The 13,327-nt window shown below is 55.5% G+C and overlaps 7 protein-coding genes across 7 annotated transcripts in view; 4 read left to right on the forward strand and 3 right to left on the reverse strand.

The window, feature by feature from the left end:
• On the forward strand, window positions 1-867 carry BBA_01771 (uncharacterized protein; the record flags this gene model as incomplete). Its single annotated transcript, XM_008596868.1, has 2 exons — window positions 1-646; window positions 707-867. 2 exons carry the CDS (start codon window positions 1-3, stop codon window positions 865-867), a joined length of 807 nt encoding a protein of 268 aa, XP_008595090.1.
• An 832-nt stretch (window positions 868-1,699) lies between these two features.
• Window positions 1,700-2,173, reverse strand: BBA_01772 (proteasome maturation factor UMP1; the record flags this gene model as incomplete). Its single annotated transcript, XM_008596869.1, has 1 exon — window positions 1,700-2,173. One exon carries the CDS (start codon window positions 2,171-2,173, stop codon window positions 1,700-1,702), a length of 474 nt encoding a protein of 157 aa, XP_008595091.1.
• A 1,145-nt stretch (window positions 2,174-3,318) lies between these two features.
• Window positions 3,319-5,337, forward strand: BBA_01773 (ABC transporter; the record flags this gene model as incomplete). Its single annotated transcript, XM_008596870.1, has 1 exon — window positions 3,319-5,337. One exon carries the CDS (start codon window positions 3,319-3,321, stop codon window positions 5,335-5,337), a length of 2,019 nt encoding a protein of 672 aa, XP_008595092.1.
• A 774-nt stretch (window positions 5,338-6,111) lies between these two features.
• Window positions 6,112-6,982, forward strand: BBA_01774 (uncharacterized protein; the record flags this gene model as incomplete). Its single annotated transcript, XM_008596871.1, has 4 exons — window positions 6,112-6,209; window positions 6,333-6,439; window positions 6,508-6,830; window positions 6,890-6,982. 4 exons carry the CDS (start codon window positions 6,112-6,114, stop codon window positions 6,980-6,982), a joined length of 621 nt encoding a protein of 206 aa, XP_008595093.1.
• A 117-nt stretch (window positions 6,983-7,099) lies between these two features.
• On the reverse strand, window positions 7,100-9,349 carry BBA_01775 (uncharacterized protein; the record flags this gene model as incomplete). Its single annotated transcript, XM_008596872.1, has 5 exons — window positions 7,100-7,845; window positions 7,895-8,266; window positions 8,328-8,516; window positions 8,570-8,638; window positions 8,689-9,349. 5 exons carry the CDS (start codon window positions 9,347-9,349, stop codon window positions 7,100-7,102), a joined length of 2,037 nt encoding a protein of 678 aa, XP_008595094.1.
• A 593-nt stretch (window positions 9,350-9,942) lies between these two features.
• BBA_01776 (ARM-like repeat-containing protein) lies at window positions 9,943-12,073 on the forward strand (the record flags this gene model as incomplete). Its single annotated transcript, XM_008596873.1, has 2 exons — window positions 9,943-10,332; window positions 10,412-12,073. The coding sequence occupies 2 exons, from the start codon at window positions 9,943-9,945 to the stop codon at window positions 12,071-12,073; spliced, it is 2,052 nt and encodes a 683-aa protein (XP_008595095.1).
• A 263-nt stretch (window positions 12,074-12,336) lies between these two features.
• The window catches only part of BBA_01777 (putative MLH1 protein), a gene marked incomplete at both ends in the record, with an annotated part of 2,438 nt that continues 1,447 nt past the window's right edge, over window positions 12,337-13,327 (reverse strand). Inside the window, one exon of the mRNA XM_008596874.1 lies at window positions 12,337-13,262. Coding sequence (XP_008595096.1) covers window positions 12,337-13,262 — 926 coding nt within the window. The remainder of the gene's footprint in view (window positions 13,263-13,327) is intronic.

Genomic DNA, 13,327 nt, shown 5'->3' on the forward strand with positions numbered 1-13,327 from the left:
ATGTCTGCCGCCGCCGCTGCAGAGACGGCCTCGACAAAGGCGACCGATGCGCTCGCACCGAATGCCGATGCCATTGCCCGCTCGACCGAGTCGGTGCCTTTGGAGAGCATCCGCCGCTCTACTGAAGCCACGAGTTCCGCGCACAACGTCGCCCCCGCCGATGGCCCAGCACCCGACGCCATTGACACCACGGATACGACCGAGCCAGTCTCGTCCGCTTCTGCGCTTGCTGAGCCCTCTGCCTCTGCGCCCCAAGTGCCCGCTAAGTCGGGGGAAGCCATAGAACAAGGTCCCGAGCCGCCTGCAAAGGAGGCCGACGACGCCATCGGCCCTGCCCAAGAGCACATCAACTCTGGCGCTTCAACAGAGCCTGGTGCTCCTCCTGTGTGCAATATCACTCTGCTCTTGACGTCTGGCAGCCGCCACCCCTACAGAATCGATGCCAAGTACCTGTCCAGAAGAAACGTGGCTATACCTGAAGAGACCGAAAACGGCCTTCCAGATCCGTTCAGCATCAGTATATACACTCTCAAAGAGCTAATACTGCGAGAATGGCGCAGTGATTGGGAGGCTAAGCCTGCTAGTCCCAGCAGCATACGTCTCATTCACTTTGGAAAATTGTTGGATGACAAGGAGCCACTCCGGAGTACGTACCAAATGACGAGCAAGCCTACCACTCCAGACCGACTAATTCAATGACTTGCAGAATATCAATTTAGCTCTGAAGCCCCCAACGTGGTGCACATGAGCATCCGGCCCCAAGATCTGGATGAGGAGGAGACCAAGACCGGGGGGAAGAGTCTTGGTGCCGGCAGTGGCGACGGTCAACGCTCAAGATCCGGAGGCTCGTGCTGCGTTATTCTTTAAACATGTGAAGAGCCTGCGGTTGACGAGGACAGTAACGGGTACACTTACCACAAAACCCCAAAACCCATTATTGCGCCGCCAGTGCTACAGCAGCGCACGATATTCATGTACTGACATACCGTGATGGTATTGTTGGGATCGCAGGAGCACGGTACCACCGCCAAGAAGTACGAAGGCTACAAAAGCCACGGCACACCGAAGACGGCTTCGACGACTTTCATTATCTTTTGGGCATAAACACATACAACTCGCGACATTCCTTTTTATACACATTTTGGACATTCATATACGCCGCTTATATCGAAGCGACTGGGAGCTCTCTTTATCACTCGCAAGACTTGGGAATTTGGGAGACTTGAACTTGGTATTTTTACTGCTATTCCAGTTTTGTTTGATTCATTTCCGGCGTTGCTTTTTTACGAGCCCTATTATGCGTTGAGCTTTTGTACATTTTCCTGTATTTTTCTCGCCTTCTGCCAACCTGGACATGGCAGGGCTGCCTGACTTGGCAAGGTACATACACTCAGGGAAGGATTTCATCAGGTACCACTCTGTCAAGACTACCTGCGCCGAGAATTACGATAGTGTTGGTATCCAGCGTCAAAGTAGAAAAGCGTTGGTCCAAGACCATTTATGAGCCTCTGTCGGGCATGCATCGTGATGTAGTCGGTTATAATCATGGCAACGAGTAGTCAGGTGCTGTAAGCAGTTGTTATCATTGTGCCGACGAGTAATTGTGTGTGTTGTACAGGTAACGTTGGCTTAGGCCAGCTGCCGCGGCCAAAATCTATTGCTATTTGCACCTCGTATCTGTTTCCCATTTCCCCATCGCTCAAACCTTGCACTTCTTCTCCATTTCCTCGTGGAAGCCAGCGACTCCTCTCGACTCGTCGCCGGTAAACACGTCCTCCCACGTAATCATATCCTCCCTGCCGCGCAGGATATCCTCGTGCACGCTGGCGAGGCCGCTTCCCAGCACCATGGGTCGCCACGCGCCGTCGCGCACAATCTTGAGCTCCATGCCGCGGCGGATAGGCTCGCCCATGCCAAACGTGCGCTTGAGCGACTCCATCCGGACGGCCTCCTGCGTGGCCTCCCAGTTCTTGAGCCGGGCCTCGAGGGGGTGCGCAGACGTGGCCTGCGTCGTGTGCGCGTCAAAGGCCGATGGGCCGACGCCGTGACGCAGCGTGTCGTGGAGGCCCGGCGCCGAGGGCGCAGACGTGGAGGAGCGGGCGGCGCCGGCGCCGGCGGCGCCGTGGGTGTGGGAGTAGCTGCTGGCAGCTTGGTTGCTGGGGATGAAGCGCATCGACTGGGGAACAGAGGCGTGGTTAGAGGTAGTGAACGGATGACAGAAGAGGAGCGGTGGGTGCGGTTGGGAAGAGAGTTGATGGGAGATGGAACGGATGGGCAGCTGGGATGGACAACGGTGCGGCGAAACGGGGGGAGATTCGTTGAGGCGAGGAGCTTACCATTGTGAGGGAGCGCTTTGGGGGTATTGTTATTCAAAGTGGGATTTTTTTTTTTGGCTTCGCTGTGATTTGGGATGGAGAAGGATATTCGGTCGTTTCGTGATGGGCGGCGCAGACGTTGGTAGATTGATGATGCTAGCTTACGCTTGCCTGGGTACGAGGAGCTTGAGATTGGACAGGCTGCCAGCGAGCTTCGCGTTCCAAGTGGCGGACTGGCCAATGACGGGGCTGGAAGAAGATCCACTCTTTTCAAGTTGTAGGTAGCGGGTAACTGGATGAACACTTGAAAGCTTTGTGAGAATTAAAATACAAAAGTGGTATGAAAATGAAGAATGTTAAAAAAGTCAAAGTTGTCATGCTTCTGATGGATTGACACTTTATTTTTCGCTGGTAGCGACAGCTCTCGAACTGCTATGCTCGCGGTGTTGGTATCATTGTAAGTTTACAAGCTGAACCAACAGCAGCCGACTGGTTGGGTAGAGTAAATGACTGGAAGCGCCGATTCCAAAATTTTCGCCCATCCTTTGTAGAAGGAAGTATAAATGGTCTACCGCTTGAGAGGATGAGATTGAAATAGTAAGAACAAAAAAACTGAGAAGACATCTGGCTTCGGGTGGGCGCTGTTGTTGGAAGGCGGCTGTCGGCTAGCGCCTTGAACACACGCTGACTTGGGGTTGCACGACAGGTTATTTAGGTACCTACTGATCAACAGACAAATAGGTAGAGAAAAAAAGACACACAATGGAGGAGATCGGGTGCACTTGTCGCCAATTCCGTCTTTTGAAGCAAAAGCTTTAACACGACAGTTGACTAATTTTTAACGCTGCATTAACTAACACCAAAACCTAGGGATGACGCCGATATCGCGCCAGTCAATCAATCCACTCCTCCGCCAGCTACCAACTTTCTTCAACCTCTCTGACTGACAATTACAAGCATCGATTCCCCGCTGATCAATTCGGATGCGTCGAATACATTCGCCATGAAGCCTTCATCCTCGCGGCTGCCCATTGTCCGCATCGCAAAGGGCACTTTCTACCGGCACCACCCCAACGCGCTGTCAGAGCACCCCAACCCGCCGCTCTTTAGCGACCTCAGCTTTGAGCTGCCCTCGAGCGCCTCCCAGCCGCAGCACTGGTGCGTCGTCGGCTCCTCCCTCTCCGGCAAGACGACGCTCCTGCAGGCCCTCCGCGGCCGCTTCATCTGCGACCCGCCGACGGCGCGGTCCTACCCCTACCTGTCCTCGGACGCCGTCGTGTCGACGCGCCTCAGGAACCCCGTCCGGGCCATTCAGTACGTTGGTTTCGACGCCGAAGGGGCCGCCGGCCTCGCCGGATCCTCCTCGGCCGGCGGCGGCGGCGGCGCCACCACCACCACCTCGGCGTTCTTGTCGGCGCGCTACGAGTCGCATCGCGAGATTACCGACTTTTCGCTGCGCGACTTTTTGCTCGGCAACACGGAGCTCAATCCGCTGCAGACGCCGCTCGACGGCCAGGGCGGTGCCATCTCCCCGGCGCTGCTGGACCGCGTCGTCACGGACCTGAAGCTGAGTCACCTGATGGACCTGCCGGTGACGTTTCTCAGCAACGGACAAGGAAGGCGAGCGCGCATCGCGAGGGCGCTACTTACCCAGCCCGAGGTGCTGCTGCTCGACGAGCCGTTCATGGGCCTTGATCCGCCGACGGTGTCGGGACTGAGTCCGCTGCTGCAGTCTCTCTCGGAAACGGCGAGCCCACGCTTGATACTAAGTGCAAGACCTCAGGACCCTCTGCCCGAGTGGATTACGCATTTGATATATCTACGCAGCGACTGCCAGATTGGATCCATGGGCCCCAAAGACGTTGTGCTTGACGGGCTGCGAAAATATGTACAAGGTGTTCAGACTGGTACATTGATCGAAGACAAGAAGATGCCGCTGCGCACCTTGACCGAAGTTGGCAAAGTGCTCTCTTCTACTGGCCCTTCCTCCACGGCGAACAGCAAAGACGCCACGATACAAGAGTCCACCTCTACCGCAGAGCCTGTAGTAGAGATGGACGGGTGCAAAATCAGCTACCAGGACAAAGTCGTGCTGGGAAACTGGTCGCAAAGCATCAACGGCCAGGAGAAGCCGGGCCTCGTCTGGACCGTCCGCCGCGGTGAGCGCTGGGGCGTCTTTGGCCCCAACGGCTCTGGCAAGACCACCATTGTCTCCATGCTCAGCTCCGACCACCCCCAGACATACTCGCAGCCCGTCAGGCTGTTTGGACGATCCCGCATCCCCGAACCCGGCTCCGGCCAGCGGCCGCTGACCTTTTGGGACATTCAGGCACGCGTGGGCCACTCGAGCCCCGAGGTGCATCAGCACATGCCCCGCGGGCACTCCATCCGCGCCATTGTCGAAAACGCGTGGTCGCTGACTTTTGGCACAAAGGCCAGGCTGGACGCGGCGTCAAAGAACAAGGTGGACGCTGCCCTGCGCTGGTTTGCGCCGGAGCTGCGCCCCGTTGCCGGCCGCGGCGCCGCCGGCAGCAGCAGCAGCAGCAGCAGCACCGCGACCGAACAAGTGGACGACGACGACGACGACCTCGCGTGGGCAGACGAGTACATGTTTGGCGAAATGTCGTTTAGCGCGCAGCGCGTGGCGCTCCTTCTCCGCGCCGTCATCAAGGGCGCAGACATTGTCGTGCTGGACGAGGCGTTTAGCGGCATGGACGATGCCGTGCGCGACAAGTGCAGCCTCTTCCTCGTCGAGGGCGAGGGCAAGACGGTCGTCGACGGCGGCGAGGTTGTAGACAGCGAGCTCGCAAAGACGGGCAGCGTGACCGTGGGCGGCTTGACGGACCGGCAGGCGCTCATCTGCATCGCCCACATCAAGGAGGAAGTGCCAGACTGCGTGCGTGAATGGATTTGCTTGCCCGAGGCCAACACTGGTCTCCCTGCGCGGTTTGGTCGACTGGACGGCCCTTTGAGAGACAATGAGAGCCGTTGGCGGTCGATTTGGGGGTTTGCGCCTGAATAGAGAGAGAGGTAAGAGCGGCGTTGATCCATACGTGCCAAATACATGAATAGAATACAATCCAAAGAAACGACCAAGGGCGTCGTCGTACGTCACGCCGAGCTGACCATCAAAATTGGCAATTCAGCTTTCATCCATCTCTTTTATCGCCGTAAATATTTGATACTATATGTAAAGATACTATGCACAAAATAAATTTATTTACACCCATTTTTCACATATTACCTCGACCTCTCTCATTGCGAGTTGAGCATACTCGTCAGCTGCTGAATTCATTGCTGCAAGCTTGCCCTGATGATCTCGTCATTTCTGGTTCCTAGTTTAAAAAAAGACTAATCAAGAAACACTTTGCCAGAGAAAGAGAGAGAGTCACCGAGGGATTGTGATTTGTGCAGGTTGAGACGTACCATCAACGAAGCTTGCAGGCTTGAGTAGAGCCTGTATTATATAGTACGAAGTCGACTGCACGCTTATTTCAGATTATGCTTTTTGGCAACGACTCGACTTGAAGCTAGAGTTTCTCGCTCTCTCTCTCTCTTCTTCTATTTTTTATTCTTTTTATTCTTTTTCCAACTCCTCCGTCTTGAAATCGTCATGGCCACAGACTGAAATTGAGCTGGAATGACGCAACCCCGCCGGCCCATGACCTACATAGACGTACCATGAGCCGCCAGCATTTTTAAACTTCCAAGCCCTCGGATATCCTTGCCAGCCGCGCAACACCACCATTCTTCAACAACCAGAACAGCTCCAAGTATCTACCTCTGCTCAATTCTCATGTCGGCAGCCCAAGTCGACGACGACGAGGCGCAGACGAGGCGCTCCTGCGTGCCCCTCACGTCACTGTACCAGCCCGTCCACGTCGGCCAGATCGGGTGAGTTTGTAACTACAGAGCCATCCCCGCTCGCGCTTCTCGAAAAGAAACACCATCGCAAAACAAGGGCGGCGGCAACGATTCAGAAAGGAAGGAAATGTGGGCATGCTGATAATGTTGTAGAGCCGGATACGCGGGCACATCCACCTTTTTCCGATGGCCCATTCTCGGCGCGCTGCTCTTTGACAATGAGAGCAGCGACGCGCGCGACCATTGTGCCAACGAGCGCAGTACGTCGTCAGCTTTTTGCACTTATCCTCGTTATGGTGGCTGACACTTTTTTTTTTTGCCGCTGTAGCATTCCTCTCTTATTTGCGGCTGTCGGTGCTCATGGCCATCGTGTCCATGGCCATGACTCTGTCGTTTCACCTCAAGCACCAGCCCAGCAAGCTCGAGAGGCAAATCGCCAAACCGCTAGGCGCCATCTTTTGGGTGCTGGCGGTGCTCACCTTGGCCGTGGGCATCGCAAACTATATACGTACGTCGGAAACCCGTCCCATGCAACAACAGGATGCCGTCTACCGACCCGTGAAGCTGAACCGGCGTGGCAACCAAATAGGAACCGTCAACCTGTATAGCAAGCGGGCCGCCATTGTGCAGTCTGGATGGCGAACGCAGACAGTAAGTCACTCATCCCGCCATTGCCCATCTTGGCACAACATCTCATACATTATACACAGGTTCTCGGTTTTCTGTCTGCTTGCATCTTTGGCACCTGCCTGGTGCTACTCGTCACCAACACCATGAGGGCATCGGCCAAGGTACTAGAGTGAACCCGCTGTGCCATGCATATATAACATATAATCTAATGAAACAAGACCAAATTCATGACGTCAAACCGTTCAAAATAAAATATCAACAAGCAATATAAGCACCGCTCTGGCCTTAAATCACCGCGCGCTCTTCTGCTCCTTGACAGCGCAAAACAGATCCGCGGCAAACCTGTCGCGCGCAACGTGAGCTTCTACATCTTTGCACGTTCCAATCTGGCGTCGAAACTCGAGCGTTTGCTTGTACGATTCTGCCACCATGTGGTCAAGGGTGCTGACTTCACCCTCCCACGAGACAACTGGAAGTTTGTGAATACTTGGGAGGGCGCCCCCCTTTGGTAAAGTATTGAGGATATCCACTTGTGATCCTGCGTCGAAGCTACTGCCTCTCTGTGCTCCAACTCGAACGTCTGCGTTGCTCTTCTCGCGCCCATCAGGCACATCGGGTAGATCAGCATAGACGCCAACAAGGGCATCTGCCGTCTCTTTACTCGGATACAGAGTAAAGTAGTTGCGCAGACGACAAAGCTGAAGCATATACTCTAGCCAGGCTGGCTGATTCTCCGCAACGTCCTTGGACTGCGCCATGGTAGGCACAGCAGTCCCTGCCTTTTGCGTCTGTAAACTATGCGATACATAGCCGTGCAGCTCGACCCAATGATCGCCAAATATAAGCGTGGCATCACTGCTAGGTGCCTGCCATAGGAACGAGGATCCTTTGTTTGCAGTCGCTGGCAAATTAAGTGGCTTCGTATTGTGTATGTGAGTCTTGGGCACGGTGAATGAAATGCCAAACATGAGCTCGAGAGAATCGTCGCTGCTCGCAGCTAGGCCATAGCGCCTATGGAGCAAGGCATATTTGACATCTACTTGTAATCAGTGGAAGGTTATCGCTCGGCGTTCATCAAGACGTACAGTGAAAGAATTGTGGAGATACCTCCGTGTGAGGCGATAGAATAAGAACATGGTTTCTCGTAGCATCACTTGGCCAGAATGACTCGAGCAAACCAAGAGCGCTCTCCACTGGGCTAGGCTCTTTGTGCAAAATGCGATGTCGCAGTGTCAGCATACTGGTTTTGGAGCCAGCAAGGCTGGACTGAGGCCAGTTGAACCCGGAAAGAAACCTCTCTAGCGAAATGTCAAGATTTTGGGGAAGCTCGACAGTGATGTGGGGGATGCTGTGGCCTGCCAGGTCAGCTGCCGCAAGTGATCGCAAGAGACGCTTGAGGTTTCCGGTTCCTGTAGGTGGCGCATGGATCAGAATATCAAAGTGCGCTTCATTCCACTCTGTACAACTCGTTAGTTGTTACTTGCTCCACGTTCAGCGTCGGTATTACTCTCCACGTACCAGCCAAAGCAGTGGCATCCAACTTGGATATCCACGAAAGACGAGACTGGGCTCGAGCAGGCAGCTCGATCAAAGTGGTCCGAGGAGCGTCTACCATCTGATCTTTGATACCATCCAAGAATGAACGGTCTTCGGTAGAAGAACCGTCCACAATGACGGCGAGAGGTTTCACAAATGTTGCGAGAAAATCTGCTTCGAGTTAGATGACGCGATTACGACCCTTCCATGAGTGATGAGCTTACGCATTGCACGCGCGGCAGCAAATGCTAGACGAGGGTTGTCCAGCTGACGACTCTGATCAGCACGAGCATCTAGAGAAAATGTTAAAAGTGGTTTCAACAATGAAAAGTTGTCTGCTCACCGATGGCCAGTATTTTGCAAGCCTCGTCAATGCCATTGACTTTGAGCAGCTGTTGCAAGTCAATGTCACTATCGCCAAATAGGGCAAACAAAATGCGGTCTTTCTGCGAGGCTGCTCTCTCACAGGCCATTGGGAGCACATTCGCTGCGCTCTGCAAGCTGGATGCTGCGAAGAGGACGCTGTCGATGCCCGGCCCGGGAGGAGCTGAGCTCAGCTTTAGAAGATCTTGAGCGAGCGCATGGAACTTGATGACACCCTTGTAATATCTTGCGCTGTTGCTTATTTTGTCTCCGGCATGTGCCTCGAGGCTGTGGTCGGTATGCTTCGTGCCGATGGGTACGGTTCCGGGGGTCGCTTTTGGTGCGGTGAGCTGCGTCGGTGGGCTCTCTTTCGCTGGACCATTGTGTCGATACTGCGAGTATGGACGTACAATATCTTCCTCGGGAGAGTAGATTAAACGACGAAATATCGTGACCGAGAAGATGACGAAAAGCACGTAGAAGGCATAGCGAAGCACCGCGCGTCGACGTGGTGTGCGAGCAGCCTGCCAACCATGTCCATTGTGATATGGAAGCTTCACATCGTCGTCTTTTTTGGCGAGATCCTTTTCGTGAATCCAGACATTTCGCGAGAGCCAGCGACTAAGCGATGAAGAGGCCATGTCGCTCGTTGGAAGCGCAGAGGCAAACGGAGTGAATCAAAGTGTTGGTCGACGCAGCTATCTCACATGGCGGCACAACGGGTACGACAGCGGCTCGTTCGAGCGTCGGATGCAGCTTTTGACCTCTGACGCGTAAAATTCGGAAACTGAATAAACGGTGTCATTGGCTTCGGGAGGGGTGTCGTCGGGAAGAAGCTGGTTGAACTGCAGGAGACGTGTCGTGCTTGGCGGGACAGCAAGACAAAGCTCCTTGTGGTCTTCCAGACAGGAATAGTGTCAAGTGGCTTTAGGGGCCTTGGGGCCTTTGGGGGGAAATGAGCCGGCCGCTACAGCACCTCCCCCGCTATAAAACGGCCCTCGTTCCCCACTGTGACGCAAATTATCAGGGACTTGATCCGCTAAAGCCAATAAAAAAGAAAAAGAAAAAAAAAAGAAAAAGATTTTGGAGGTTTGGTGGGGCATCCACCACCAAGACGATAATTTTATATCTTGTCGCATGTCGAGGGAGCTTCACCGCCTGCTCTTTATTCATTTACTATCGTTGCTGTAACGGACAGGCCCGGAAACAGCGAGTCGTCTCTTCTGCACCACCCATGGCCAAGTCTAGACGCAATCGCGCCGCCGCGCGCAAAGACCCTCTCGCAAAGCCTGTCAAGCCGCCGTCAGACCCCGAGCTCGCTGCCCTGCGCGAGGCCAAGATTCTCCCCGTCATCAAGGACCTCAAGAGCACCGACACCAAGAAGCGTACGGCTGCCGCTTCCGCCATTTCCAACATTATACAAGATGCAAAGTGCCGCAAGCTGCTGCTCCGCGAGCAGGTCGTTCACACCGTCCTCAACGAGACCATTACCGATACAGCTCTTGAGAGTCGTGCTGCGGGTTGGGGGATTCTTCAAGTTCTGGCGCAGGAAGAAGAGTCTGACTTCTGCATTCATCTCTTTAGATTAGATGTGCTGACAGCCATTGAATATGCCTCCAAGAATGTGAGTCGCTTTACTGCCAATGCTCATACTTCTCTCTTCTTTTCCCTGCGCATGTAAATACTCATCGCAAATCTTACAGTTCACCGCGAGAGTCACAGCTGCCGAGCCCAAATTCTCAAAACTTCCCAAGGCCGAACAAAGTACCATCATCAGCATCCTTGCCTCTCTTTTGTCCCTCATCACAGCCCTGGCTGAGGCTGGCGACAATGTTCTCAACGCCATCGCATCCAACGCGACGCTAACACAGCTTCTTGCCGTACTCATCACAAAACACGACGACATCTCGGGCGAATCCGAAAGCATATCCACACTCCGGACCGATGCGCTGGCCTGTCTAATGCTTCTGTGCGAAGACAATGACAAGCTGGCGCAAGCCATCAGCGTCGCTGGTAATCATACCTTTGAGACGCTCCTGTCGCTCAAGGACAGACTCGATGGCGACGGCGTTTTAGCCTGCGCAGTCTTGCACAACATCTTTGCCTCTTTGGAGGCGTCAGCAGATGCCCGCTTGCCGGCTGAGATTGACGACTCCGTCTTGATACCCACCCTAACCAAAGTCCTCGCCTCTTATTATGCCGAGGAGCCCGCAGCCGCTGCCGGCGAGAGCTGGTCCGACCCCGCGCAGTACCAGCAGCTCGCCCTCGAGACCCTTGCCTCCATCGGCACCAGCCTGAGCGCTGTCGCGGGCGGCCCTGTGGAAGCTGACAAGGCTGCTGCTGGCAAGCACAAAGCGCCTACTCGCGCCGATGGGGAAGACGCCGGCGAAGACCAAGAAATGGACGAAGCCGACAATGTACAATCACATAGCGGTGATGAGGGTATGGGTGACGAGGAAGACGAAGACGAAATGACACAGGAAGAAATCCAAGCCGACATGGATATGGTCCTTGGTGGCGACGACGACGAAAATATCGAGCATCTTCCCGTTCTGCAAGCTCTTGTGCAAAAAGCGCTTCCCGAGCTCATCCGCATTGCTGCTTCCCAGCCTTCAAACGAAGTGGCCATGGCTATGCAGGGCCATGCCCTCTCCGCCCTCAACAACATTGCCTGGTCTCTCTCCGTCGTAGACTTTGCCGACAGCCACAACGCCGGCATCCTCGCCGCCTGGTCGCCAGCCGCGAAATCCATCTGGGCGCAAGTCATCACCCCTATTCTCGCCTCCGACACGGCCGATCTCGGCCTCGCCACGCAGGTGACTGGTCTCTCCTGGGCCATTGCTCGCGCGCTGCGCAGCAACACGCCTCTGCAGCCCGGCGAGCAGCGCAAGTTCATCACCCTCTACCAGGCCACCAGGGGCAGCAGCAGCAGCAGCAGCAGCAGCAGCAGCGCCGAGCAGCCGCAGACACCGGACGAGGACCCGTTTCAGAGCCTCGGCGTCAAGTGCATCGGCGTCGTTGGCCAGCTCGCCATGGACCCGTGCCCTGCGGACACTAACCGCGAGCTCGGCACGTTTCTCGTCACCGTCGTCTCCGCGCTGCCGCAGACTGCCCCCGCCGAGGCCGTCGAGGCGCTCAACCAGCTCTTTGACATTTACGGCGAGGAAGACTACGCGTACGACGCTAGCGTGTTTTGGGCAAACAATTTTGTCAAGCATCTCGAGGAAGCCGTCCCCAAGGCACGCGCCATGGCCAAGTCGGTGGACAAGAAGACGCAGGCGGAGCTGAGACTGCGCGCCGACGAGGCCGTCATGAACTTGACCAGGTTCATCGCCTACAAGAACAAGAACAAGCCCAAGAATTGAAACGAATTTGAGATGAACCAAAAAAAGAAGAAGAAAAATTTGGGAACCAGGACACGAAAAAAGCATGTAGAATAATATATTGGTTATGATGGCATATATAACTCTTTCTTTTCGTAAATTTTCCCAATGCCCAAACAGCCACACACCTTTCTTCATCATTACATTAAAAACATGGAATGCGCATTCCCAGCAGATTTACAACAGCGCCATGCAAACCCCATCTCTACCCATTTCTAACCCCTCCCTCCAGTACAAATGCACCATTAGCAACGCTCAAAGACACGATACAAGCCCTTTAGGCTCGCCACCTCCAGCACGCCGCCATCCATGAGGGAGCGCGTCGCCACCAGCCGCGCCTTGAACGCCGGGAAAAAGATATGCTCAACAGCCCACCGCACGTGCTGCCTCCTCCTGCGCAGCTCCGGATGCAGCTGCTGCTCCTCTTCCTCCTGCGCCGCCGCCGCCGCCGCCCCCTCCTCCACCACCACGGTTTGCCCAGGGACCGGCCCGGGCGGTAGCTGCTCAGGCACGTAAAACGTGGCGAGTTCGCGCAGAAACGTCTCGAAGCAGGCGCGCTCGCCGCTCCAGTCGACGTGCGGGCCGAGACGCAGCAGGAAGCGCGGCAGCTTGCCGAGCGGCGGGGTGTAGCCCTTGACGAGGAGCGGGAGGCTGACGAGCTCAGCGGCGGGCGAGATTTCGAGCGAAAAGTACTCGAGTAGCATCTGGCGCTTCTCGACGAGCGTGTCGCGGACACGCGCGACAATGGCGGGGGTGTCAAACCTGTTATCGTCATTATCGTCGTCGTCGTCGTCGTCGTCGTCGTCGTCGTCGTCGTCGTTGTTGTTGTTAGCGCCGAGCAGCAGCGCCTTTTCTTCCGTGGCGGCCAGCGTCAGCAGCTCAGTCAGGTCCAGCGGCGGGCTGAAGCGGATAGCCCCCATGTTGCCAAAATCTGTCAGGCCGAGCTGGTAGAAATACTCAAAGCACGTGTGTCCGTAGTCGACGAGGAACAGCTTGACGCCGCCTTGAATGGCCGCGAGGCGTCGCTGCTCGTCCACGATGCCGACAAACGTGTGCGTCGAGAAGATGTCGGTCAGCTCGCGGTGCATGTCGGCTCGCACCTCGGCCCGCAGCTGCTTGATGCTGCCAAGCGAGCACGAGACGTAGTCGCGGTCGACGGTGTCGTACTCGACTGGCTCGGGCACAGCCGCGGGCTCCTCGGCGCGGCGGCCACGGCCACCGCCGCCGCCGCCGCCG

This window comes from Beauveria bassiana, assembly GCF_000280675.1.
Source record: "Beauveria bassiana ARSEF 2860 unplaced genomic scaffold BBA_S00003, whole genome shotgun sequence".
Taxonomy (NCBI): Eukaryota; Fungi; Ascomycota; class Sordariomycetes; order Hypocreales; family Cordycipitaceae; genus Beauveria; species Beauveria bassiana.